This window comes from Natator depressus, chromosome 2, assembly GCF_965152275.1.
Source record: "Natator depressus isolate rNatDep1 chromosome 2, rNatDep2.hap1, whole genome shotgun sequence".
Lineage (NCBI taxonomy): Eukaryota > Metazoa > Chordata > Testudines > Cheloniidae > Natator > Natator depressus.
This window is the reverse complement of record NC_134235.1, coordinates 244865069-244891796: the sequence shown is the minus strand read 5'-3', so window position 1 is coordinate 244891796 and position 26728 is coordinate 244865069. Positions and strand designations below refer to the sequence as shown.

Here is a 26728-nt window from a genome sequence, read left to right as displayed (position 1 = left end):
ACTGGACTGGTGAAGACCAACTGGCCTGGCATGACTCGGTGAAAGGCAGAAATGGCTGCCAAGTGGACTTTTATTGATGACATAGAATGCCCTTGCTGCTTCAGGTGCAGAAAGTAGTCCAAGATAAAAGGTATTATCGAGTGCGTAGGAGATGTATGTTTCTGCAATGACCAAATTGTGAATCTCTTCCATTTGGCTAAGTAGGCAGCCCTAGTAGACATTTTCCTACTGCCAAGAAGGACTTCCCTAACCGGATCAGAGCAAGCAAGCTCCATTGGGTTTAGCCATGGAGCTTCCAAGCTGTGAGGTGGAGAGATTCGAGGTTGGGGTGCTGAAGACGGCCATGGTCCTGAGATATCAGGTCCAGAAGCAGTGGTAGAGTGTTTGGAGTTTCCACTGACAGCTCCAGAAGAGACATGTACAGTGCTGACAGAGCCAGTCCGGAGTTATCAATAATTACCGAAACTTCATCCCTCCAAGTTTTGAGTAGCATCTTGTGGATGAGTGGAATGGGCGGAAATGAGTAAAGGAGTTGGTCTTTCCAGGGAAGAAGGAACACATCCGCAATCTTGCCCAGGCTGTGATTCAGGAAAGAGAAGAATTGCGGACACTTCCTGTTGTGTCTTGTCGTGAACAGGTCTATCTGGGGAATTCCCCACTGTTGGAATATCGTGTTCTCGACATTCAGGCGGATGGACCACTCATGGTTGTGAAAGGACCTGCTGAGATGGTCTGCCAACTCGCTTTGAACTCTGGGAAGATAAAATGCCTCCAAGTGTATTGAGGGGGCTATGCAGTTTGAGGGCTTCCTGGCACAGGGGAGAGGAGCGTGCTCCCCAGTCTGTTTATATAAAACATCGCTGTTGTATTGTCTGTCATGACCGATACCTATCTCTCCTCCAAGTGAGGTTGGAAGGTCTGGCATGCGAGAGATTGCCCTCAGCTCCCTGATGTTGATGCAAAGTGAGAGTTCTGCTTGGGACCAGAGGCCTTGAGTCCTGAACTCCCCAACATGCGCTCCCCACCCCACCGCTGATGCATCTGTGACCAGGGAAAGAGATGGTTGAGGTCTAGAGATGGGAATTCCTGCACACACAGGGTTGAGCCACCATAGGAGAGATTGGAGAACCGACCGGGAAAAAGTGACTCTCTTGTCTAGACTGTCCCGGTTTGGTTGATACACCAAGGCTAGCCACTCCTGAAGGGGTCGGAGCCTCAGTCTGGCATGCTGCACTACGTAAATACAGGCAGCCATGTGGCTGAGGAGCTTCAGGCAATTCCTTGCTGTGGTAGGGAATCGTCTGAGACCTTGTATGATGTTGCAAAGGGTCTGAAACCATGACTCTGGTAGAAATGCTCCCACCTGTCTTGACTCCAACACTGCCCCTATCAATTCTACCTCTGAACGGGGCACAGGGTTGACTTCTGCACATTCAGTAGAAGGTCAGGCGTGTCGAATGTTGCTCTTAACAGGCTTATGCACCTCCACTTGTGTTTTGGAGCAGCCCTTGATCAGCCAGTCAGCAAGGTACGGAAACACCTGCACCGGGCGCTTCCACAAGAAAGCAGCCACGAATGCCATGCACTTCGTGAACACTGAGGTGCCGCTGACAGGCTGAAGGGGAGGACCATGAACTGATGATTGTGGTTTACCACAAACCTGAGGAACCTTCTGTGAGACAGGGTTATAGATATATGAAAATATGCATCCTTCAAGTTGAGGGCAGCACACCAGTCTCCCGGATCCGGGGAAGGGATAATTGAAGCCAAGGAGACCATGCGGAACTTCAGCTTCCTCACGAACTTGTTGAGGTTTTGCAGGTCCAGGATAGGTCTGAGACCATCTTTGGCTTTCGGGATAAGGAAAAAATGGGAGTAAAAATCCCTGCCCCTTAGCTCCTGAGGAACCTCCTCCATTGCTCCTGCTCTTGGTAGAAGCTGCACCTCTTGCATTAGACGATACTCGTGAAAGGGGTCCCTGAACACTGACGTGGAAGGGGCCTGGGAGGGCGGGCGCGTGGGAGCTGAAATGGAGAGAATATCCCAGTTCTACAGTGCAGAGCACCCAGTGATCTGACATGATCCAGGCCCATGCATGGTAGAAGTGGGACAGTCGACACCAAAAAGGTGAGGTAGTTGGATCCAGTGTTTGAACTGGTACGTCGCACTTGGGCGCACTTTCAAAAGGCTTGTTTTTGACCAGAGGACTGTTTCGCCTGCCCAGAGCGCTGAGCAGATGAAGGAGGAGGCCTCCTCCTGTTGCTGCTATTATACCTCCTAGAATAGTCTCGTCTGTTCTGTGGTTGGTAGAATCGAGGCAGGGGCTGGGGCTTAAAATGTCTCTGCTGTAGGGACAGAGTATGAACACCCAGGGACTTGAGAGTGACTCGAGTCCTTAAGGCTATGAAGCCATAAGTCAAAGTAATCAGCCTTCACCCTCCTCAAAAAAAACAAAACAACAACAAAAAAAACTCTGTAAAATTCAGATTTTTCAACTTGTGCCACAAGTCTATTCAAAAACTAGGAATACTTTTGCTGTTTTTGTACTTCTAAAATCCTACACAGTAGTCACTATCATTCTAAAATACCCTCTATCAGTTGCCATACTCTGAAGAATCCTAAAAGAAATCTTTCCTGAACCCCCTCTTCTGGCCTTCGGACAACCCCCCACCCTCGGCAAACTCATCATCAGAAGCAAGCTCCCCACAGACCAGAACACACCAACTCAAAGCAGCACCAGAACAGATGCTAAACCTGAAGACATATCTCCATTGCTACAATGCTCAACATCCCCCACAATACAGGGTTCAAAATCCATGGGTCCTACACATGTCTATCACAACATGTTGTGTACCTCATCCAGTGCATTAAATGCCCCAATAAAAACTACGGGGGTGAAATGAGACAATCACTATGCTCTCAAAGGAACTCACACAGGAAAATGATAAAAGACAAAAACATCCCATCACCTGTGGGTGTAAACTTTTAACGAAGCAATCACTCTATATCTGACCTATCAGTCCTCATCATTAAAGGAAAGCTGCACTTTCAAAAAGACAAGCCTGGGAGCTTAAATTCATAACTTTGCTAGTCACTAAAAATCATGGTCTTAATAAAGGACACTGGATTTATGGCTTATTGAAACAATCTGTAACCCACTAACCCCCCTTTTGCCCTATGACTACAGGAATATTAAAGGGCCACTTCACCTTGAATGGTCCCTTAAAATATACACTAACTACTTACGCTAAACTATGTTTTATCTTGTATTTAGCTGTGACACTGAGACCTGAGGAAACACACTGGGTAGCTCAAAAGCTTGTCTCTTTCACCAACAGAAGTTGGTCCAATGAAATCTATTATCTCACTCACCCAGGCCCTCTCTGAACTCCAGCTCCCCCTTTGAGCTTGAGGCTCAGACCAAATGGCCCTCCTGGTCCCCCCTCTGATTGGCCGTGCACCTTGTCTCTCTGAAGAATAAAGCCAAGTCTACTCTACCAAATTAAGTCAACATAACTTGTGTTGGCATACAGCTGCCACAGTAATTACATCACTTGTGAGGATCTATGCTTTGCACCCTGTGTTGGAACTGCGTGTCCTCACCAGGAGCACTTATATTGACTGTACTGTCAATGTGGGGCATTGTGGGAAGGCTCCTGAAAGTCAGCCGTGGTCTATACTACAGTTAGGTCAACACAAGGCAACTTATCTCAACCTAACTCCGTAAGGGTCTACACTAAAATTTCACTCCCACCGACATCACTTGACCACTACACTGACTTAACTCCACCTCCACAAGAGGCACAGAGTTTAGGTTGACATAGTTAGGTCGACGCAGTGTCAGTGTAGACACTGCATTACTTACATTGACTGTTACTGACTTTAAGAAGCCATCCCACAATGCCCCACACTGACAGTTCCATCGGTGTAAGCGCTCCTGGTGAGGATGCGCGCTGCCAACACAAGAAGCAAAGTGTAGACACACACAAGCAATATAATTACTGTGGGAGCTGTACACCAATGTAAATTAGGTCGACTTAATTTTGTAGTGTATAACATGCCCTCAGTAACAGTCGACGTAAGCAATGCAGTGTCTATACTGACACTGTGTCAACTGAACTACATCAACCTTGACTCTATACCGTTTGTGGAGGTGGAGTTATTAAGCTGGTGTAGCTGGGCAGTTAAGTCAGCGGGAGCAAAATTTAAATTTAGAAACTTCCATAGTTAGGTTGACGATAGCTGTCTTGTGTCAACCTAACTCTGCAGCGTAGACCAGGCCTAAGACAGTACATGAGATTCATAATCAATGAGGCAAAAATTGGAGGAAAAATCAAAAGATGGAGAGTAATTTAAAATAGGGAGCACAGAATAAGGGTGAAGCTTAAATATATTCTTGAAAGTAGTAAAGCATGGATTTATTTTTAAAAGTAAAATTTCCAGATTCCATTTAATCTATTGTTTGGACTAACTTTTACATATTGTGGGGGAAAAAAGATTTACTGGGTTTATTGTATTTAAGATCAATTTATGCACCTGCACAGAAAATTTGTATTGAAATGATGATGAATTCCACTATATGAATGGTACAAACACAGACTGCTAAACTAGAAACAAGTACAAAGGTAGCCATTTGCTTATCACTTTTACTCCTTCACTAAAATGTCCCTTGAACTCTGAAGAAAATCTGCTGCTGCAGAGCTGTATCCAAACAAAGGTGAGCAATTCCTTCAATGACCAAATGAAGTATAGCTTTATGAAAAAAACCAAAATACTAGGGACTGCCGATTAATCGCAGTTAACTCACGCAATTAATTCAAAAAATTAATCACAATTAATCGCACTGTTAAACAATAGAATACCAATTGAAATTTAATAAATATTTTTGGATTCACCTAAAGATTCCTATAAAAAGAAAAAAGAAAAGGAGTACTTGTGGCACCTTAGAGACTAACCAGTTTATTTGAGCATGAGCTTTCGTGAGCTACAGCTCACTTCATCGGATGCATAGCATATCGTGGAAACTGCAGAAGACATTATATACACACAGAGACCATGAAACAAAACTTCCTCCCACCCCACTGTCCTGCTGCTAACAGCTTATCTAAAGTGATCATCGAGGAAGGTCATTTCCAGCACAAATCCAGGAATTCTCACCCTTCCCCCCCGCCCACACACACACAGACACACATACAAACTCACTCTCCTGCTGGTAATAGCCCATCCCTCTTTGAAACCTCTCTTTATAATGCGCATGATAATCAAGGTGGGTCATTTCCAGCACTAATCCAGGTTTTCTCACCACCACCCCCCCACACACACACACACCCCTCCAAAAACCACACACACAAACTCACTCTCCTGCTGGCAATAGCTCATCTTACAATGTGCACAGCAATAATCCAAGTTTAACCAGAACGTCTTGGGGGGGGGGGGGGGGGTTTGTAGGAAAAAAACATTCCTAAAGATTCCTATGCCGCTTCATGCTTCGGCCATCATTCCAGAGGACACACTTCCATGCTGACGACGCTTGTTAAAAAAAAAAGTGTTAATTACATTTGTGACTGAACTCCTTGGGGAGAATTGTATGTCTCCTGCTCTGTTTTACCTGCATTCTGCCATATATTTCATGTTATAGCAGTCTCGGATGATGACTCAGCACACGTTGTTTGTTTTAAAGAACACTTTCACTGCAAATCTGACAAAATGCAAAGAAGATACCAATGTGAAATTTCCAAAGATAGCTACAGCACTCCACCCAAGATTTAAGAATCTGAAGTGCCTTCCAAAATCTGAGAGGGATGAGGTGTGAAGCATGCTTTCAGAAGACTTAAAAGAGCAACACTCAGATGCTGAAACTACAGAACGCAAACCACCAAAAAAGAAAATCAACCTTCTGCTAGTGGCATCCGACTCAATGATGAAAATGAACATGCGTCAGTCTGCACTGTTTTGGATGGTTATCGAGCAGAATCCATCATCAGCATGGATGCATGTCCTCTGGAATGGTGGTTGAAGCATGAAGGGACATATAAATCTTTTGCGCATCTGGCATGTAAATATCTTGCAACGCTGGCTACAACAGTGCCATGCGAACGCCTGTTCTCACTTTCAGGTAACATTGTAAACAAGAAGCAGGCAGCATTATCTCCTGCAAATGTAAACAAACTTGTCTGTTTTAGCGATTGGCTGAACAAGATATAGGACTGACTGGACCTGTAAGTTCTAAAGTTTTACATTGTTTTATTTTTGAATGCAGGTTTCTGTGTACATAATTCTGCATTTGTAAGCGTCCCCTATGTTATCCTGAACTCTTCTTAGCACCCCAACCAATTCATGTCTAGACTCCCACTATGCCTCTCCTGTGGGAGATGGGGCATGAGCAAAGGAAAAGTCTCCGCTACATTCTGCTGAGGAAGAGAAAAAATAAACATCCTCTAAGGGAGGAGCAGTCCTGTCAGGCATGTCTTGTTTAAAGCATGGGGATGTCAGCACTAATAAGACACAACTGGAGTTGTGGTGACTGAGGCACTGCAGATTTCATGATAAACTAAGCACTCCAGCAGAGGCGACCTGGTACCAGGCCCACTGAAAGGTCACTCGGTGCTGCAAACTGTTTTAAGGCAGAGATGGTGAGCACTGAAGCTTCTTGGCATAAGCAGGTACCAAGGGAAGTAACTGATGTCAGTACGAAAAAGGGAAGTGCTCAGTGCCAAGGCTCTGGATACCAAGTGCTGGGCCAGGTTGTGCCAATGATTTGGCACCAAGGGCAGTGCAGTCTTTGGGGTAAAAGGAAACATCTAGGCCAGAGGTGGGCAAACTATGGCCCACGGGACCGTTCTGCCCAGCCCCTGCGCTCCTGGCCCGAGAGGCTAGCCCCCGGCCCCTCCCCCACTGTCCTCCCTCCCCCGCAACCTCAGCTCACTGCGTCGCAGGCGCAATGCTCTGGGCAGCGCAGCTGCAGAGCCCAGCCTGAGCCGGTACTCTGTGCTGCACGGTGTGTGGCTGGCTCCAGTCAGGCGGCGCAGCTGCCTGTCCTGGTGCAGCCGCGTCGCCAGCCACCAGTGCTCCAGCAGCGCGGTAAGGGGGCAGGGAGTGGGGGAGGGGGGTTGAATAGAGGGCAGGGGAGTTCAGGGTGTGGTCAGGGACTGGGGGTGTGGATAGGGGTCGGGGCAGTCAGAGGACAGGGAACAGGGGGGTTGAATGGGGGCAGGAGTTCCGGGAGCGGTCAGGGAGAAGGGGTGGTTGGATGGGGCAAGGGTCCTGGGCTGGGGGGGGGGGGGGGGAGGGAAGAGGCCAGTCAGGAATGAGAGGAGGGGTTGGATGGGGCAGCGGGGGGGACAGTCAGGGAGAAGAAGTGGTTGGATGTGGCAGGGGTCCCGGGGGAGCAGTCAGGAAGGAGCGGGGGGTTGGATGAGGGCGGCGGAGGCAGTTAGAGGCACGGGGTCCGGGGGCAGTCAGGGGACAGAGCAGAGGGGGTGGATGGGGCATGGGTTCCGGGGGGCCATAGGGGGCAAGAAGCAGGGGGGCTTGGATACGGGGCAGGAGCCTGGCAGTTTGGGGAGGCACAGCCTCCCCTAACTGGCCCTCCATACAATTTCTGAAACCTGATGTGGCCCTCAGGCCAAAAAGTTTGCCCGCCCCTGATCTAGGCCGTCTTGCTCACAGCGGTGCCAGAGCAGGTCTCCAATTTATGGCACTTGATAGATGCCTGGAGAGAGTTATGGCTTTAGTGATTCCTACTTGGGAGTTTGGGAAGATGACCTATGTCTAGCTCCTTCTTGCCCTTTACAAATGCAGCTGATGAAGGGATCTATAAGAACAAGTGGCCCAGGAGCCCAGAAACAAGTCACAGCATACAGAGGCAGTAGGAGTAAGCAACTGATCTATCTGGTGAGGCTTCTCTGGTCTCTCAAGGTCAGAGGCAGCTTGCATGGACTTCTCAAGGAGCAAGAACTTGAGTCTTGCTTCCCTTGACTTCCAGATGCACTTCAAGGAGGAATGGCATATAGAGTAATGCTTCAGTACGTGTCCCTCCTCAAGGCAAATAAGACATCAGGAGTACCCATCACTAACAGACATAACCAAGTCACAAGAGGGGCAGTTCTTAAACCCTAGTAACATGGTGTCTGCCATGTTTGAAGTATCCCTGTACCAGGGAAGAAAAGACTGGGGGGGGAGGGGGGAGAAACTAACTATGAAGTTGCATATTGTTTTTGTTTTAAGTCAATGGGTAAAGGAAACCTAATTCAACTAACTAACTATGACTAAATCTAAAGTTAAATCTCACCCAGCAACGGCCAGGGTCACTGCACACAGTTCCATCTTGCAGCCATGGTTGGTAAGCAGGAACTGAATGGTAGTTGAATCCACTATACTCTTCATGACTATAGGGAGCACAAGAGCACCCACGGATGCTGCTATGCAAAAGGAATCCAATCTTGAACACATGCTCACCAAGAGTGAAATCTGTGTCCACAATCACCCCAAAAAGAATCTTTTGTTGCTCTGAGCAGTTTAAATTGTACCATCTTTATTATATTATTGTAGATACTTCCTTTCTATACAAGTTTTGGTATTTATTTTTACTTGGGATGGCTATATAAATTATTCAAAAAACAATGTTATAATACCAAATATGGTGTTATTAAACAATTAGGTATTTTTGGGCTGCATTATCTCCTGCAGCAGAGCTCTGCTCAGCACAGAAGGATGGATAGGGTATCAGGGAACCAGGTGAGATTCCCCATTTAAGAAGTTCATCTGTGACCCTGATCCAATTTAGAGCAGTTGCCAGGGTCCTCTATTTGTGCCACTAGTATAGGGTCCTAAATGAACCCTATGCAAGCAGAGGACTGGCATAGCAACACTCTACTCTGCCTCACTCCCAGCAAGAAAGAGGGCTGGCAGGTGTAAGCTCCAGATCTGGTACATATGTGCAGCAAGAAGTTCCCCTCCTACATCAGTGGAATTTGCAGCCAGATCCCTTTATGCCACCTGAGTGATGCAAAGAAGCCATAGTTGTTGCATTCTAATGCAAAACAAACAGTGATCTCACTTGCTTTTATATCAACAGACCAGCATATTTGATTGTCACATATTCCATGCATTTAGGCAGTTACTCTGTCTTAAGACACCTAAGATTATTAAGGTTTTGAGTTAGAGTACAAGTTTGATATAGCTAGGGTGCATATTGCTTTTGGTATCAGCTGAAGATGGAAGTGAAACGTTATGGAGTGAGGGAGTATATTATCAATAGAACTGTGGACAATATTAAGGTGGAAAGGAATGCTTCCATTCTGAATGGCTTCCATTCTTTTAAGGTTGGGGGAGGGGGTGAACTGCCACAACTTTAACTGCTACTAAACAGTTTTTGTTTGCCAGTTTCTTGGGCTTTCTATACAGCATTGGTGTACCTCAGTGGACACTTCCCCAGAGTAAGAGCTGCACCTACCTGGGAATCAGAGGGAGAAACTGAGCTGATGGTCCTGCTCCTGACTACCTCAACATTCCTGAAAAGTGTGTGTAGTTGTGATGAGCAAGTAAATTCTTTATAACATTTTATTCTTGTTTAAAGGTTACTGAAGGTATATATCCGGAACACTTCTCCATGCTTAGATGGAGGATATGACATAACCTGTCAGTTGGAGGGAATCTCTTTGAAAGAGACTGCATCCATTACTGCCTGAAACACTCTGTAGCCTCTCACAGACTTCTGGAAAATGGCTGTGGCCTGGAGAACAGGCTTCCTACAGTGCTCCCAGTTCCTCTGGGCCCTCCATCATCATCACTATGAAGCATACTTTTCATCCCACAAACATGCCAATGTGGGACACCTGTAAACGTGACTGCTGCCATCTTGGCCAACAGAGTATTGAACTGATGATTTCCAGAGCTAAAGGAATGAATGCCTTTACAGCCTGTGATAGAGAGACAAGCTCTCAAGATGAGAGCTGCCACAGACCGGCATCCTCCATGGCAGGGATTCTCAACCAAGGTACATGTATCCCTGGGGGTATGCACATCTTCCAGGAGGTTTTCAACTCATCTAGAACGGTGTTTCTCAACCTGGGGTTGTGACCCCCGGGGGGCGACACGGGATGGGTTTGTGGGCAGTTTGCAAGTGCAGGGCCGGCATTGGGGCTGGCAAGCAGGGCAACTGCCCAGGGCCCCATCACACAAGGAGCCCTGCAAAGCTAAGCTACATGCTTCAGCCCCGGGCAGCAAGGCTTGGACTTCAGACAAGGCTCACAAATGAAAAACAGGCTCAAGTATCACACTGAAATGTAAGCACAATATTTATATTCCAATCTATTTATTTTATAATTATATGGTAAAAATGAGAAAGTAAGCTATTTTTCAGTAAGTGTGCTGTGACACTTTTGTATTTTTATGTCTGATTTTGTAAGCAAGTAGTTTTTAAGTGAGGTGAAACTTGTGCTACGCAAGACAAATCAGACTCCTGAAAGAGGTACAGTAGTCTGGAAAGGCTGAGAACCACTGTTTTATGGATAGGCACAGAGGGAAACACAACACACAGCTATTCACTAATTAAAACAGAATACTGGTGATCACCAATCGTGGATTCTATTTCTGGCTCTGGATGAGGAATGTGATTTATAGTGGTGAGAGATGCAATAATGCAAAGTAGTTTAGTCACTCTGAATAGCAGTATAGTATAGTAGATACTCGGGATCCGTACCTGCAGTGACCTTGCATAAGCTTCCTGCTAGTTTATTTATAAAAAGACAGTGTGAGGGGAGAGTTCAGAAGCTCTTTCATAGCTGTCTTCAAAGCTGGGGTTCGTGGCCTTACTAAACTGAATGAGAATTTAAACAACAACATTTAGGAGAAGCAAAGGAAAAAGTCTGCCTTTCTCCCCATCACCCTTGCTGGATGTGAGTTATGGTGTTTGTGCTACAGCAGACTTGGCGTCAATTAAAATTGCGCAGGTTCACCTTGGCACATATGTTTTCCATTATGGCTAAAGAGTTATAAAATACTCTATAGGCAAACACTATATATTTATAACTGATATTCTAGGAATCAGCACGAGGAGCAACAATATAGACATGGGACAGGTCCTGGAGTGATTTAGATTTCTTTCAAAAGGGGTACAAAAAAAAGACAGTGGAGTTACAAAAAGGAGCAATTTTTAGACTTACTCTCTGTATGGATTCATTTTTCGCCAATTGACTACGAAAATACAAAGAGAGCTCAAAGTTTATATTTTGTGTATAGTCTTTTCCCATTTCAATGAGATTTGTACAACAAAGATTTAAAGCTCCTGCTAAAACCCAACTCTAACACTAGCTTAACGATGGTGCTGGTGCCATTGCATTGTAACATCAAGAATCCTGGAAGCCTTCACCACTTCAATGTACACTGCTTATATCTTAACTTCCTCAGGGCAGTCCCTGTCTGTATGCTATGTTTTGTACAACACTGAGCACATTTTAAATTATTTAATAAATAATTACATCAAACAGCAAATAAGTTGTATATACAGATGTGCAACCAAAGTTATAAGGGTTTCTCTACACGTGAAACACTACAGCTGCGTCGCTGTGGCGCTTCAGTGTAGACACTACCTATGCCGAAGGGAGGGGTTCTCCCAATGGCACAGGTAATCCACCTCCCTGAGAAGAATCCATCAACCTAGTCTGTCTACACCGGGGGTTAGGTCAGCTTAACTACGTCACTCAAGAGTGTGGATTTTTCACACCCCTGAACAACGTAGCTGGCTTGATCTAACTGTTTAGTGCAGACAAGGCCTAAAAAAGTCAATAAAGTATGTAATTAGCTTACTACAATAAAACAAGTTCATGGAAACCAGTTCGTAACAGTGGTCCAAACTGTACAGAAGCCAATTAATTTTTTTGCTACTGTACCAGTTATTTGTATATAATTGCAGTAAAATCAATAGTTTGTATGCACTATCCTTTGCAGCTACACTCTAAACGAAATAGCCTGATACTATTGTAATTACAGCTTTGGGACTTGGTATTTATACATTAATAAGTCTACAAATAATATATTTACCTACCTTTTTTAAGCCAGCAAATCCTTCTGATTCCAGAAAGAAGAAGGCAAAGGGCATCAACACAAACAAACAAAGATTGGAAAAAAGGGAAGCAAGATTCCACAGACCTGAAATAAATGAGAAGAAAATGTTTACTTTTCAAAACTGAAGAATCTTAAAATAAAACTTATTAAAATTCCTGACATCACTATACTGTCTTTCAACTAGGTAGGCTTTTTTTTTTTTACCCGTGTCTAACTGAAATCAGCTGCTGGCTAAAACAGAGAAAAGATAAATACAGAGCATGTATAATAATTTATATATAAATATAAATGAAGATCTTAAATATACATAAGATTCATATAATCCACCACTGAAAGGCAGCAACCTCAATGCCCTGAAATTTTAAGCCAAAAGTGAATACTGCCTTACCTAATTGAAACTGTTGGGAAGTTTTGAAGACCGGCTGCAATAACTAAAACTGTATTTTTCTACAGTATCCTTTCTTGTGAAGATTGACCAGGGATTTTTAAGCTATAAAGATATTCACAATTTATTAACACGTTTCCAAGCGCCATATTTACAAAGGTTTTTGGGTCCTAAGCAATGGGACTTAGACACTTAATTCAGGCACTTTTATAAATCCCACTAGGTACTTACCTGCATCTTTACATGCCTAAATACCTTTGTAAATCTCAACCTAAGCCTAGTGCTCAAGCAGATTCCTGAGCACCAGCACAATACTGATTCTTCTTAAAGTGTCACCTTCCGAATGACTAACCCCATTTCCTGCAGAATACTGGGCTTTTCTGTGAAGCGTTTCATTCGACATCAAATAGCAACCCTGAATTGCTTAGTTTGTGAAACCTGAAGAGATTATACCTCAAGATGGTACCATTTCATGCTACAGATAATTTTTAAGCTGTCTATACAGAATAATAATTTCCAGTACAAGGTCTCATCTCAGCACTGATTCTTGGACGGCTCAGTTCTATTCCCTCTCCTATTCTTCCCTTTAGAGGGGACTGAGGCACAACATGGACTTTAATGCCAGCAATACACAGATAACACCATCTCTACATCAAATGCAGATATTGCCATTTTACCCGTGTCTAACTGAAATCAGCTGCTGGCTAAAACAGAGAAAAGGCAAGACAGAGGAGGTGATGGTTAGAAGGGCTGAAAGGATTACCCTAGACCTCCACCTTGGGCATCTGTGCAATAATCAAGATTTTGCAAAGTTTGAGATCTTCTGGACAAAGTCACTAGTGGTTACACATTTTTCCCACTATTCTCATCTCCAGCTGGGCAGGACACTGTGTTCCTCCTTATCAGTTTCTGACTTACCCACAGTCTACCCATACTACAGTCACCAATAAACTTGACTACTGCCACGTACATTGCACTTGGGAATGAAAACTGAAGCCACAAGGCAGCTGCAATTGGGTCTCATTTAAGAAACACAGGCTGAGAGGAAAACATTACTCCAGGGCTTTGCATGCTCTCCAACCTCCTCCAATACAGCATGCACTTCAAAATCCTACTCTAGATCTCCCAAGTCCTAAACGGGCTGGGGAACCAACTCTCAGGAATGGACTATATCGTTCCACAACCCAGTATGAGAGCAATGATCAAACAGTGTGTTCCCAGAATGTGAGGTTTCCAGGGACAAGAATCTTTATGGCACAGTCATATTTGAAACTCCATTCCTTAAGTAACAGTTTGAGCTCAGATCTTACCACCTTTATAGTGACATAGAAATGTAGGGCTGGAAATGACCTCAAGAGGTCATCTAGTGCATACCCATGTGCTGAACATAGAATTAAGCCTTCCTACAACAAAAGAAGAGTGATACCATGCACATCGTAGTGATATTTAAAGTGGGAAGCTGTGGGGTAAAAAGCTCAGCCTTTTGAAATGGGTCTTTAGATTTTGTTCTCAATTTTACTAGTGCCAACACACCACAGCAATGGGTACACTAAATATACACACTTCAAATATGAACTGTATGATATAAACATAACTCAGTCTTTCAAACATACCTATTCTTATAGTGGTAATTTCAAAAATGAAAAATTAACATCTTTTAGATGACATGTTTCAACATTATAATTACTACCAGAAGTCTTCTGTAAGATATTTTCAATATATTTACTTATATTTACTAAACAACGTTGTTATACGGTTACTGTTTTATTTGCAAGGAAACAGAAGAGTTTTTACTGAACAGTCATATTGAATTTAATTCCCACATCAGTTACTGTAAAAGGGAAATTTATTTTACAATGATTTTTGTGATCCCGTAAGTGTCATTGTACAAAGCAGAAATGATTTTTCCATACATTTCAAATAAATATTATGTGGAAACATTTTATATCTGTGGTTCTCAACCTGTGGCCTGCAGACTGCTTGAAACCCAATCAGCACACAGCTGTGGCCCATGTGAAATCCTCAGGGCCATTCAGGTAGTATGTATATTATGTGGATACAGCCCACATAACAGAGAGAGCTCTATATGCGGCCCACAATGGTAAATAGGCTGAGAACCACTGGCTTATATTTTAACATGCAACTAAGCTAGTGGTGTAACAGAACAGATAAGACATTGACTGAGCCCTTCTAACCAACAATGGCTTGCTCTCTGTAGCATTTTCAGTCTGATACCTCATTATACAAGGAGAAACAATATATTTTCTTACCATAAGAAGTTACTCACTTTGCGCAGTAATGATGGTTCCTCAAGATGTGTCCCTGTACGGGTGCTCCACTGTAGGTGTGCTTGCGTCACTGAGCTGCTGATCAGAGAACTTTGGTAGGAGTGTCTGTTAGGCCCGCACATGCGTTCTCTCTCTCCTTGTGCTGTGCCACGAGGCTAGCCAGCATGCGTGGGCTAATGCCCCTCAGTTTCTTCCCTACCGCAGAGTCACAGACAAGAACTCTAAAGTAGAGGGGAGGAAAGCAGGTTGTGGAGCATCCGTAGATACATGCATCTTGAAGAACCATTGTTACTGCACAAGGTGAGTAACTTCCTCAAGTAGCGTTCCTATGGGTGCTCCACTGTAGGTGCCTCCCAAGCAGTTCCCCTTCTGGAGGGTTGGGACTTCGGAGTCAATGCTGTCATCGGTAACGGACCTATCGAGGTGAAGATGGCATCAGAGGCAGAGTCCCCAGTGCTCATATAGTGTTCTGCAAAAGTGTGGACTGACACCCATGTCGCCACTCTACAAATCTCTGAGATAGGGACATTCTTGAAGGTGGTGATGGATGAGGAGATTGTTCATGCACACTCCACAAGGTCAGAGTCTGCAGGGGTCAAGTTGCAAACTTGATAACACGGTCTGATGCAATTCGAGACCCACTTGGAGAGCCTTTGGGCTGATACTGCTGAGCCCTTGGATCTTTCCTTAATGAAGAGGAAAAGCCTAAGGGACTTCCTGAAGGCCTTTGTCCTGTCCAGGTAGAAGGCCAGGGTTCTCCTGACATCTAGTGTATATAATATAGCTTCCCTGTCATCTTGATGTGGCTTGGCATAGAAGATTGGAAGGTGAATCAATTGATTCATGTGAAATGGGGAGGTTACCTTAGGGATGAATTTTGGATGGGGTCGGAGCATAACCCTGTCCAGAAAAAATACCAGGTAAGGGGAATGTACCATCAGAGCCACAATCTCTCCTATTTTCCTGGTCGAGGTAATCGTTATCAAGAAGGCAGTTTTCATTGATAGGTACAGCAGTGAACAGGTGGCCATGGGTTCAAAGGGGGGGCCTACTCAGTCCTTAGTTCCCATGTGGGGGTAGGGAGTCGAAGCTGAGGGAAGAGGTTTACTACACCCTCGAGGAACTTCTTAAGCGGTTGGGCGTGACAGCACTTAGTACCCCCATACAGGTTGGTGGAAAGCTGTTATAGCTGCCAGGTGAACCCTAAGAGAGCTTAGAGATAGACCCGACCTTTTTAGGGTCAAAGCATAATCTAGGATCTGTGGAAGAGATGCAGAAGTTGGGGAGATCTGTTGGGATGTTCATCAAATCTGAAACTTGAACCATTTCTGCAGGTAAGTACATTGTGTTGAGGACTTTCTACTGTGTAACAGAACCGCTTGTACCGCTCTTGAATAGGAGTTTTCTAGGTGTTGGAACCAAACAGAAGCCATGCCCTCAGGTGGAGAATCCCCAAGTTGGGATGTAGGGTACATCTTCTGTTCTGCGAGAGGTGTGGAATGGCCGGGAAAGGGACTGGCGGGCACATCACAAGCTATGACGGTAGCAGGTCTGTCTTGGGAAAGTAGGAGCAATCAGAATGACATGATCTCCATCCCTGTTTACTTTCAGCAGGACCTTCAACAGTAGGGTAAATGGGGAAAAGACACAGAGAAGGTCCCTGTCCCAGGGAAGAGGAGAGCATCATCCAAGGAGCATTACCCTATCCCCACTCTGGAGCACTAGCGTGGACATTTCTGGTTCAGGTGAGTGGCAAACAGGTCTGTGGACTGTGTCCCCCATTGTCTGAATAGGTTGTGAAGTACTGTCGGGTGTATCTCCCACTCGTCGTCGTGTGGGAATTTGTGACTGAGATTGCCCGCTATTGAGTTTTGTGCACCTGGGAGGTAAGCCACAGACAGTGTAACATTGTGGGAGATGCACCAATTCCATAGCCTTATCACTTCTGCGCATAGAGAGGGTGACCTGGCTCCCCCTTGTCAACTGATGTAGTACATACAGAATAAGTTGTCTGTTAGGATCTTTGTGCATGATCAGCAGGAGGAAATGGGCGCAGGCGCTCCTGATCACTCTTAGCTCAAGGAGATTGATATGAAGGGTTATCTCCATGGGCGACCATTTGCTTTGTGTTCTGAGGCCATTTAGATGCACGACTAACTCTATGAGTGATGCGTTAGTGGTGAGGAGCAACGACAGTGATGCCTGCAAGAAGGGGATCCCCTTACAAATGTTGACTGGGTCCTTCCACCAGTTTTTGATTCTGGTGGGTGGTGATAGAGATTTGTCCAGTCTGTCCTTGTTTGGTCAGTAAACCAAGTTGAACCAAATTTGGAGGCATTGCATGTGAAGCCTGGCACGCAGTATCACCGCCGTGCCCACTGCCATATGCCCCAAGAGTTGGGGGCAAAGCCCGGCTGGTATCTAAAGGCTGCTCTGAAAGGTGTCTATGAGCGTCATGAAAGATAGGAACCTGTGTAGAAGCAAGAGGACTTTGGCCTGTAACGAGTCACGGTTGACCCTTATGAATTCCAGGTTACACTGGAGTGAAGGTTGACTTCCGGATGTTGATCTGTAAACCCAGTTCTGTAAACAAGTTCACCGTCGCTTTGATGACTTGGTGAGCCTCTCTCAGAGATCGGGCTCTGAGGAGATAATCATCCAGGTAGGGGTAGACCATTATCCCTTGGAAACGTAAAGGAGCGGCCATTACTGAAAGAACCTTGGAAAATACTCTCGGAGCTGATGGTAGCCCAAAGGGGAGCACTCTGTATTGGTAGTGGTCATGTCCCACAGTGAATGTGACAAATCATCTGTGAGCCAGGAGGACTGAGATATGAAAATAGGCGTCCTAAAGGTCAAGGGCCAAAAGCAAGTCTCCCTGTTCCAAAGTTGGAATGATCATTGATAACGTGACCATCTTGAATTTTTGAGCCTTGACAAACTTGTTGAGAGCTCAGAGGTCAAATATGGGTCTCCAACCTCCCTTCTTTTAGGATATGAGAAAATAATGAGAGTAGAACCCATTACCTCGTAGATGTTGAGGTACTGGTTCTATGGCTCCTAACTGTAGGTTTTGCTCTACATCTTGTCATAGTAAAATCACGTGACAAAGGGTCCTGAAGAGGAACAGGGAAGGGTGTTGTAGAGTGGGTAGTGAAGTAAAATGGATGGAGTACCTCGTTTGAACGATCTTGAGGCCTCATTGGTCCAATATTATGCATTCCCAGGCACGGCGGAATGCTACCAATCATGGCAAAATGGGTGTGGACCGATAGTTGGCTGTGTTGGTCAAGGGGAGTGGTCTAACGGCACCTCAACCTGCCTGTCAAACATGGTGGTTAAATGTAGAGGGCTGGGACAAAGATCGTGGACCGGGTGATTTGTGTTTAGGAAAGTTCCCGTTCTTTCTTTGTGGCTCGTAGTAGTGTTGAGGTTGGTACTGAGACCCATGTAGTCTATACTGGGATTGAGGATTAAATCATCCCTTTTGTCCAGGTATAGATGCCCAGTGACCGGAGGCTAGTACTGGAGTCCTTAAGGGTGTGAAGGGAGGCATCAGTCTTGCTGGCAAAGAACTCTGTGCCCTCAAAAGGAACATCCTCAACACTGGACTGTACCTCTTTCAGGAAGCCTGACAAATGGAGCCATGACGCTCATCGCATCACCAAAACCATGGCGATTCACCTAGCCGCCCTGTTGGCTGCATCAGTGGCAGATTGCAGCGATGTCTTTCCACTAATTGGCCCTCCTGAATAATGGCCTTAAATTTGTCACAATAGCTTCTGGCATTTTACCTGCACCGGTCGTTCCTGTAAATGGGCAAGCCATCGCTGGCAGTGGTGATGTGGACTTGTGCACTGGGAGCATCTTTTTAGAGGAGTGCTTACTCCTGTCCTTCAGTGCCGATGACTCAATGTCCATGCCCATACCCATCGGGTCCCATGGGCCTGTGAGCGGTGCTGTTTGCTGTCGGTTTCCGTGAGCCATGGGTGCTGGACTGAGATGGTGATCGCTTACAGCTATCTCAGGGCTCACTATGGGGACTTCTCTGTCTCTTCTTAGATGATTTATGAGAGGGGTCCGCAGCCTGTTTCCTTGACCCACAGCCCTTAGATGAAGAAGGTCGTGGCGAAAACTTATGTCTACCAGGCGACTGGGGTCAGAGAGCTGCCTCATTGAAGATGACCTTCTGGTGGAGCACTCTGTCTTTGTGGGATCTTGGCTAGAGTTATTGCCAAAGACCACACTTCTGTCATACATGGCCTTCCCCAAGGCAGCAAATGCACTGAGAGTGCTTGTCCACTACCGGGATCGCCTCTTTACAAGTGAAGCACTTTTTTAAGCCCAGCAAACTGGGCATATCTCACTGGGGGAAAAGGGTCCCTGGCGGGGGGAGAAAAAGCAGGAAAGAAATTGAAGTCTTTTTTTTATTATTTTCAAGGATAAAATAAGAAAGGAAAAGAAGATTACAACTAGAACAGTAACTAGGAGACTAAGGGCTTGTCTTCACTACAGCGTAAGTCCAGCTATGTTATTCACGTAGCTAGAGTAGACATAGCTTAGGTCAACTTATCCCAGTGTCTTCACAGTGCTGAGTTGACAGATGCTCTCCGGTCGACTTCCCTTACTCTTCTCAGAGAGCTGGAGTACCGGGGTCGACCAGCGAGCACTCTGCCATCGATTTAGTAGGTCTTCACCAGACCTGCTAAATCAATCGCTGCTGAATCGATTGCAGTAGCATCGATCTCCCCAGGGAGACCAGCCCTAATTACAGGTATGTAAAATAAAAAGATAGCCTTAGACTACTAATGAACAGGGGTGGTTGAGATAGAACTGAGGGGTATTAGCCCACACATGCGGGCTAGCCTCGTGGCACAGCACGAGGAGAGACAGCACATCTGCAGACCTAATGGATACTGTTACCGAAGTTCTCTGATCAGCAGAGTAGGAACACAAGGACATCTACAGCGGAGCACCCATAGGGACACTCCTCGAAGAAGAATACAGGCATTTAGGAGGTGCTCAGATGACGTGATTGGTGCCAAGTATTTAAAACAGAAATTCTAGTAATTTGTATTTCTTCCTTTCCAAAACAGAGAATAAGTAGTTCTTTTAGAACCTACTGAGGGAACAATAATGATATGGCTGCACTAGAAATGCTATAGCAGCACAGCTACCTGCAACAATGCATCTGCAGCATAGACACTACAGAGACAGAAGAGGTGGTTCTTCTGTTGTAGTAAATTCACCTCCCTAAGGGCGGAAGCTACATCAACAGACCCTGTGACATCTACACCAGGACTTAGGTCAACTTAATTACATCCCAGAGTGTGAAATTTTTCACAACTCTGAGCAATGTAGTGAAGCCAACCTAAGTGTAAACCAGCCCTACATCAAAGTCAATCCCACAACTGGGAAAATCTGTGAAAGAGAAGAGTGAGGGGGGATTTGATAGCAGCGTTCAACTACCTGAACGGGGGTTCCAAAGAGGATGGAGCCAGGCTGTTCTCAGTGGTGGCAGACGACAAAACAAGGAGCAATGGTCTCAAGTCGCAGTGTAGGAGGTTTAGGTTGGATATTAGGAAAAACTATTTCATTAGGAGGGTGGTGAAGCACTGGAATGGGTTACCTAGAGAGGTGGTGGAATCTCCATCCTTAGAGGTTTTTAAGGCCTGGCTTGACAAAGCCCTGGGTGGGATAATTTAGTTTGGGTTGATCCTGCTTTGAGCAGAGAGTTGGAGTAGATGACTTCCTGAGGTCTCGTCCAACCCTAATCTTCTATGAAAGAAGGCTGTGATGATTTTAAAAAAAAAGTGGTTTAGAGGCGAAGTGAAGGCAGCTGTAAAAAAAAAAAAAAAAGGGGGGGGGGGCAAAAAATTATCATATATAACAAATGGAAGAAAGTAAGTTGATAGTAATGAATATAAATCAGAAGTTAGGAACTGTGAAACACTGATAAGGGAAGCAAAGGGACACAAGGAGATATCCATAGCCAGCAGAGTTAAGGACAATAAGGAAGAGTTTTTTTAAATATATTAGGAACAAAAAAGAATCCTGAATTCTAGAGGGAAGTGGTAGAATTATCAATAATAGTGCAGAGAAGGCAGAAGTGTTCAATAAATGTTTCCATTCTGTGTTTGCGGGGGAAAGACAGATATTAGCCTCAGCATATGATGATATGCTTTTCAGTCCACTAGTATCGATGGAGGATGTTAAATTGCACCTACTAAAATTAGACATTTTTACATCAGTAGGTACAGATAACTTGCAACCACAAGTTTTAAAAGAGCTAGCTCTGGAGCTTGATGGACTGTTAACATTTTAGAAGTTCCAGAAGACTGGAAGAAAGCTAGTGTTGTGCCAGTTTTTCAAAAGGGTAAATGGGATAACCCAGGGAATTACAGACCTGTCAGCCTGACATCGATCTCAGGCAAGATAATGGAGCGGCTGACATGGGACTCAATTAATGAAGAATTAAAGGACAGTAATGTAATTAATGCAAATCAACTTGGGTTTATGGAAAATAGATCCTGTCAAATTAACTTGATTTTTTTTTATGCGATTACAAGTTTGGTTGACAGTGCTGACATAATAGTCATTTGTAAGGCATTTGACTTAATACCACACAACATTTTGATTAAAAAATTAGAACGATATAAAATTAAAGTAGCATACATTAAATGGATTAAAAACTGGCTAACTGATGGGTCTCAAAATGTAACTGTACATAGGGAAACGTAATCCAGTAGTTCTGTTTCCAGTGAGGTCCTGCAGAGATTGGTTCTTGACCCTATGTTATTTTTAAAAAATGTTATCAATGACCTGGAAGAAGACAAAAAAACAACACTTATAAAGTTTGCAAAAGACCAAAAAAAAAAAAAAGGGGAATGGTAAATAATGAAGAGGGCAGGTCAAAGATTCAGAATGATCTGGACTGCAGGGTAAACTAGGCACAAACAATATGCATTTTAATACGTGTCAAACCGTGATAGGGATGGTCAGTCCTAGTGGTGGGAGCCATGGCAGTTAGGCCTAGTGGTTGGAGCCCGGGGGTCAGAGCCAGAATCAGGAGTCTAGAGCGGCCTTGGAGCAAGGCCGGAGTGAGAACAAAACTAGGGCAGTACTAAGAACAGGACTAGAAGCAGGGCTGGAGCAGACTAAGGCGTAGGGAGTCTGTTGTCACTACCAGACAGGAGAGAATTCGAAGCCCTGGAGTGACATTAGGCAGAGAGCTGCTGTTCCTCCATTGAGGCTTATATATCTGCCTGAAAGCCATCAGACCAGTTCCTGGCTTGTGGCCATAGAGCTAATGAGATCCTGGGATGCATGAAAAGGGGAATCTCAAGTAGGAGTAGAGAGGTTATTTTCCTGCTGTATCTGGAACTGGTGTGACCGCTGCTGGAATACTGTGTCCAGTTCTGGTGCCAACAATTCAAGAAGGACTCTGATAAATTGAAAATGGTTCAGAGAAGAACCACGAGAATGATTAAAGGATTAGAAAACAAGCCTTATAGTGATAGACTCAAAGTGCTCAATTGATTTATCTGAACAAACAGATTGTTAAGGGGTGACTGGATTACAGTCTGAAAGTATCTACATGGGGAACAAATATTTAATAGGCTTTTCAGTCTATCTGAAAGGTGTAACATGATCCAAAGTCTGGAAATTGAAGCTAGACAAATTCAGACTGGAAACAAGGTGTAAATGTTTGACAGTGAGGGTAATTAACAATTGGAACAATTTACCAAAGGTTGTGGTGGATTTTCCATCGTTGACAATTTTTAAATCAAGATTGGATGTTTTTCTAAAAGATCTTCAAAATAGTTTCTAGAGCAGAAGTTCTATGGCCTGTGTTATATAGGAGATCAGACTACATGATCACAGTGATCCCTTCAGGCCTTAGACTCTATCAAATCTATGAAAGAGGTGAGATTTGCATTTAGTTCTAATTAAGATAAGTGATCATCTTTTTCCCCCTACAATTTTTTTCAGTAATTTTCAACCGCTTCCCTCTCCCCCCATGCCCGCCCCTTCCCCCCCCCCCCCCCCCACTCCCTTCCTTTGGCTAGAATGGACTGATTTAAATCCTGTTGTACAAGTCGATTGCTGGTAAAGTCAATGGACTTGCACAAAAAATTAAATTTAGCCCTAACTTGCAGCTACAGAAAACAAAATTACACAAAACCCCAAACACACATGAAACAACATAACGGAGGCAGCCAGTCAAATGCTAAAGAATGTGTGTGTGTGCCACATTCCCAAATGCTGTTAGACTCAAGGAATGAAGAAAAGCAAATTCCAAAGGAAAGGGCCCCTCAACTGAGAAAATCCTGCCACCAGTCATGCCACCCTTGGGAAACTGCAGCAAGAGCCTCTCAGCCACTCTTAACTGCAAGTACTGGGTGAGAGGAAGCAGGTTTGCATAGTCCCTTTCCCTGTAAGTAAACCAGTGAGCATGAAATATTATTTCTCCTGTTTCCCATATTTATACAAAAGGGGAAGTACTATGCCAGTTTGTGAGGTTATTTTTATTTCGTTTCCTTTCACTTTGTGCACTATACGTGGCCTTATTTTAGTTACCTAGAAATCAGATGGAAAGGTTGAATTTGACTGGTTTTGTTAGTCAGCTGTCAAAGTTTCAAGAGTTATGATAGATGTATACTTACTATGCACAAGAAAAGTAAACAACTGACTTACAGAATAAGCATTTGCAACATAAAAACATACACTGAACAGCAGGTAAATTTCAGAAGCATGTTCTTTGTGTCATTTGTTTAAGTGGATTATAGAATGGTTACTTGAGGTTAAGCAAGATTATGATTTTTAAGAAGTTGTGATTCAAACATATGTACACTAACAGGGTTGATGGGAACTACATCCTTCCCTTCTGGGATATTACTATATTAATATTTATACACATACATCTCCCCCCATTCAGTAAATATATTATAAGATTTATTGGGGGGGAAAAAACCTGAAGATAGTAACATTACATTGGTATACGCAAGTGGCCATCAACAAGTTCTCCTCTCCCCCTTTCTTTTCATTATCACTTCAGTTTTGTTTTCCCACCCCACCTCCCAATCAGTTGGACTAATTTGAGAATACAGCAGTACAATATAAACTGAAAAGTAAATATTTATGCTCCCCCTGTACTGAGTGGGTGTTAAAGTTGTATAAAAGATACTTTGCAGGCCTTCATCTATTGGCAGAGTTAACTTTAGATGAAAATTGTACAGACTCAATGAAATCTCAAAGTACAAGGCTTTCCTAATCAGCCCACTAGGATGCTTTTTTGTATTTGTTCGTATTGATTTAAGAGGAAACTTGCAATAAAACAAGTTTTAACAATTCTGAAACAAACAACTCAATCTTGCACATTTGGCAAACAGCTTAGATATCCCAGCACTTTGCTTCCTGTTTATGTGCAAGTTTCATTAAGTTTTACCTCCATCTGCTGGACACATTTAAAATAGCAGAAATGAAAATGTTACCATTTTTAAGTACATTTTCAGGAACTGTTGACAGTTAAACTTTCATTACACAAAATTACTCATCTTGAATATTATGCACTCTCTGCCTAGTTACATATATAGTAAGAGGAGACTTTTTAAAAGTCACCACTAATATTAAATAGTTACAATCATATACTAAGGCAAGAACCCAACAAAACAGGGAGGTGCTCATAATAGGTTAAAAAAATTTACCCACTGTTAATAAAAATCACAGAAGTGGATACTTAACATATCAATTCAATACAAGAAACTACAGTGCATCAATGACAACATTAAGATTCTGATTTATACGGGCAAAAGTTTAAAAATGCAGCCTTAACTCTGTTCCTGTGTGAACAGATTACAATGAAGTCTTCAATTATAAGACAAAATACTATTTATCAAATGCACAGTAGCAACTTGTAGTACTGTATATTAATTGTGTGCACCAGCTGAAGTCTACTAGAGACTTTTGTATGAAGTGGATAATAAATCAAACAACATAACATACTACAGAACAATTAGAAGAGTAATAGTGGAAAAATTACTGGAAGTATAGTCTGCAGCTCAATTTGTTTTGTAGTTGACTGCCTCATCCACTATATAACACCTGAAGAACTCAGTGCTGTTGTTTCAAAAACTGAACAGTACTTAGCTGTTAAACATGTATTTCAACTAGTCAATCAACTATATCTTTGTTTCATTACAATACTTAAAATATATTAAAAAAACTGTATGACAGGTTGCAGGAAAATGATACATTATACTGTATTTGAGAAATAGCGAGTGATCCTGTATCTAAAGATTCTTACATTGCATACACAAGGGGACAGAATTATGGATGTTCAGGCAATCATTTCCTGACTTCACACTTTAGAGTGCAATCTTAATGTTTTCTTAGTTATTTTTTTAAATAACACTTCCTAATTACTTTTGAAAGAAAACAGAAAAGAAATGTCATAATGTGACTAGACACTATAGGAACACTACATCTCATACACCTAATAAAGTCCGCAAGAGGGAGCCCATCTCCAGCAAGCATTACAAACTGTGAAGCATTTACTTTGCCAGCTGTGTAATAAGTAAGAGATACACTGAAAAATACACTAAATCTTTCCATGGACTCCAGAGGTGTTTGGAGCAGGCTCTCACTAGGTACTTTCACTAAATTTTGCAATATACAGCTAACTTAGGCTCTACACGAGTGCATTTACTACTTTCACATCAACCATTGTTAAACTATACATCAGGGATCAGCAACCTTTGGCATGCGGACCATCAGGGAAATCCACTGGCAGGCTGGGACCGTTTGTTTACCTGCAGCATCCACAGGTTTGGCCAATCGCAGCTCCCACTGGATGCAGTTCACCGTTCCAGGCCAACGGGAGCTGCGGGAAGCAGCATGGGCTAGTGGGAGCTGCGATCGGCCAAACCTGCGGACGCTGCAGGTAGACAAACCGTTCCAGCCCGCCAGCAGATTTCCCTGATGGGCCGCATGCCAAAGGTTGCCGATCCCTGCTACACACACACACAGTCCATTTAGTATATTTTAATCACAAAGTGAGATTTTCAAAACTCATTGCTTAGGGTTGGTCTACACTACTGCAGTTAATCCATCTAAGTTAAGCTAATTCAGTCTTGGGATGCATCAGGGGAGGTATTTCCAGTAGAGATAAGGAGGTGTTAGTACCGTTATACAAGGCACTGGTGAGACCTCATCTGGAATATTGTGAGTTCTGGTCTCCCATGTTTAAGAAGGATGAATTCAAACTGGAACAGGTACAGAGAAGGGCTACTTGGATGATCCGAGGAATGAAAAACCTGTCGTATGAAAGGAGACTCAATGAGCTTGGCTTGTTTAACCTAACTAAAAAGAAGGTGAGAGAACATATGATTGCTATCTATAAATATATCAGAGGGATAAATACCATTAGGGAGAAGAATTATTTAACCTCAGTGCCAATGTGAACACAAGAACAAATGGATATAAACTGGCCATCAGGAAGTTTAGACTTGAAATTAGACCAAGGTTTCTAACCATCAGAGGAGTGAAGTTCTGGAACAGCCTTCCAAGGGAAGCAGTGGGGGCAAACGACATATCTGGCTTCAAGAGTAAGTTTCGTAAGTTTATGGAGGAGATGATATGATGGGATAGCCTAATTTTGGCAATTAATTGATCTTCGACTACTAGCAATAGATATGCCCAATGTTAGATGGGGTGGGATCTGAGTTACTACAGAGAATTCTTTCCTCGGTGTCTGGCTGGTGAGTCTTGCCCACATGCTCAGGGTTTAGCTGATCGCCATATTTGGGGTCGGGAAGGAATTTTCCCCCAGGGCAGACTGGCAGAGGCCCTGGGGGGTTTTCGCCTTCCTCTGCAGCATGGGGCACGGGTCACTTGCTGGAGGATTCTCTGCACCTTGAAGTCTTTAAACCATGATTTGAGGACTTCAGTAGCTCAGACATAAGTTAGGGGTTTGTTACAGGAGTTGGTG

General features: G+C 43.8%; 1 protein-coding gene across 1 annotated transcript in view; it reads right to left on the bottom strand.

The window, feature by feature from the left end:
• Window positions 1–26728, bottom strand: part of LMBR1 (limb development membrane protein 1) — a 151240-nt gene that overhangs the window by 74180 nt on the left and 50332 nt on the right. The window contains exon 5 of the mRNA XM_074946277.1: window positions 12047–12150. Within this exon, the coding sequence (XP_074802378.1) occupies window positions 12047–12150 (104 nt within the window). The remainder of the gene's footprint in view (window positions 1–12046; window positions 12151–26728) is intronic.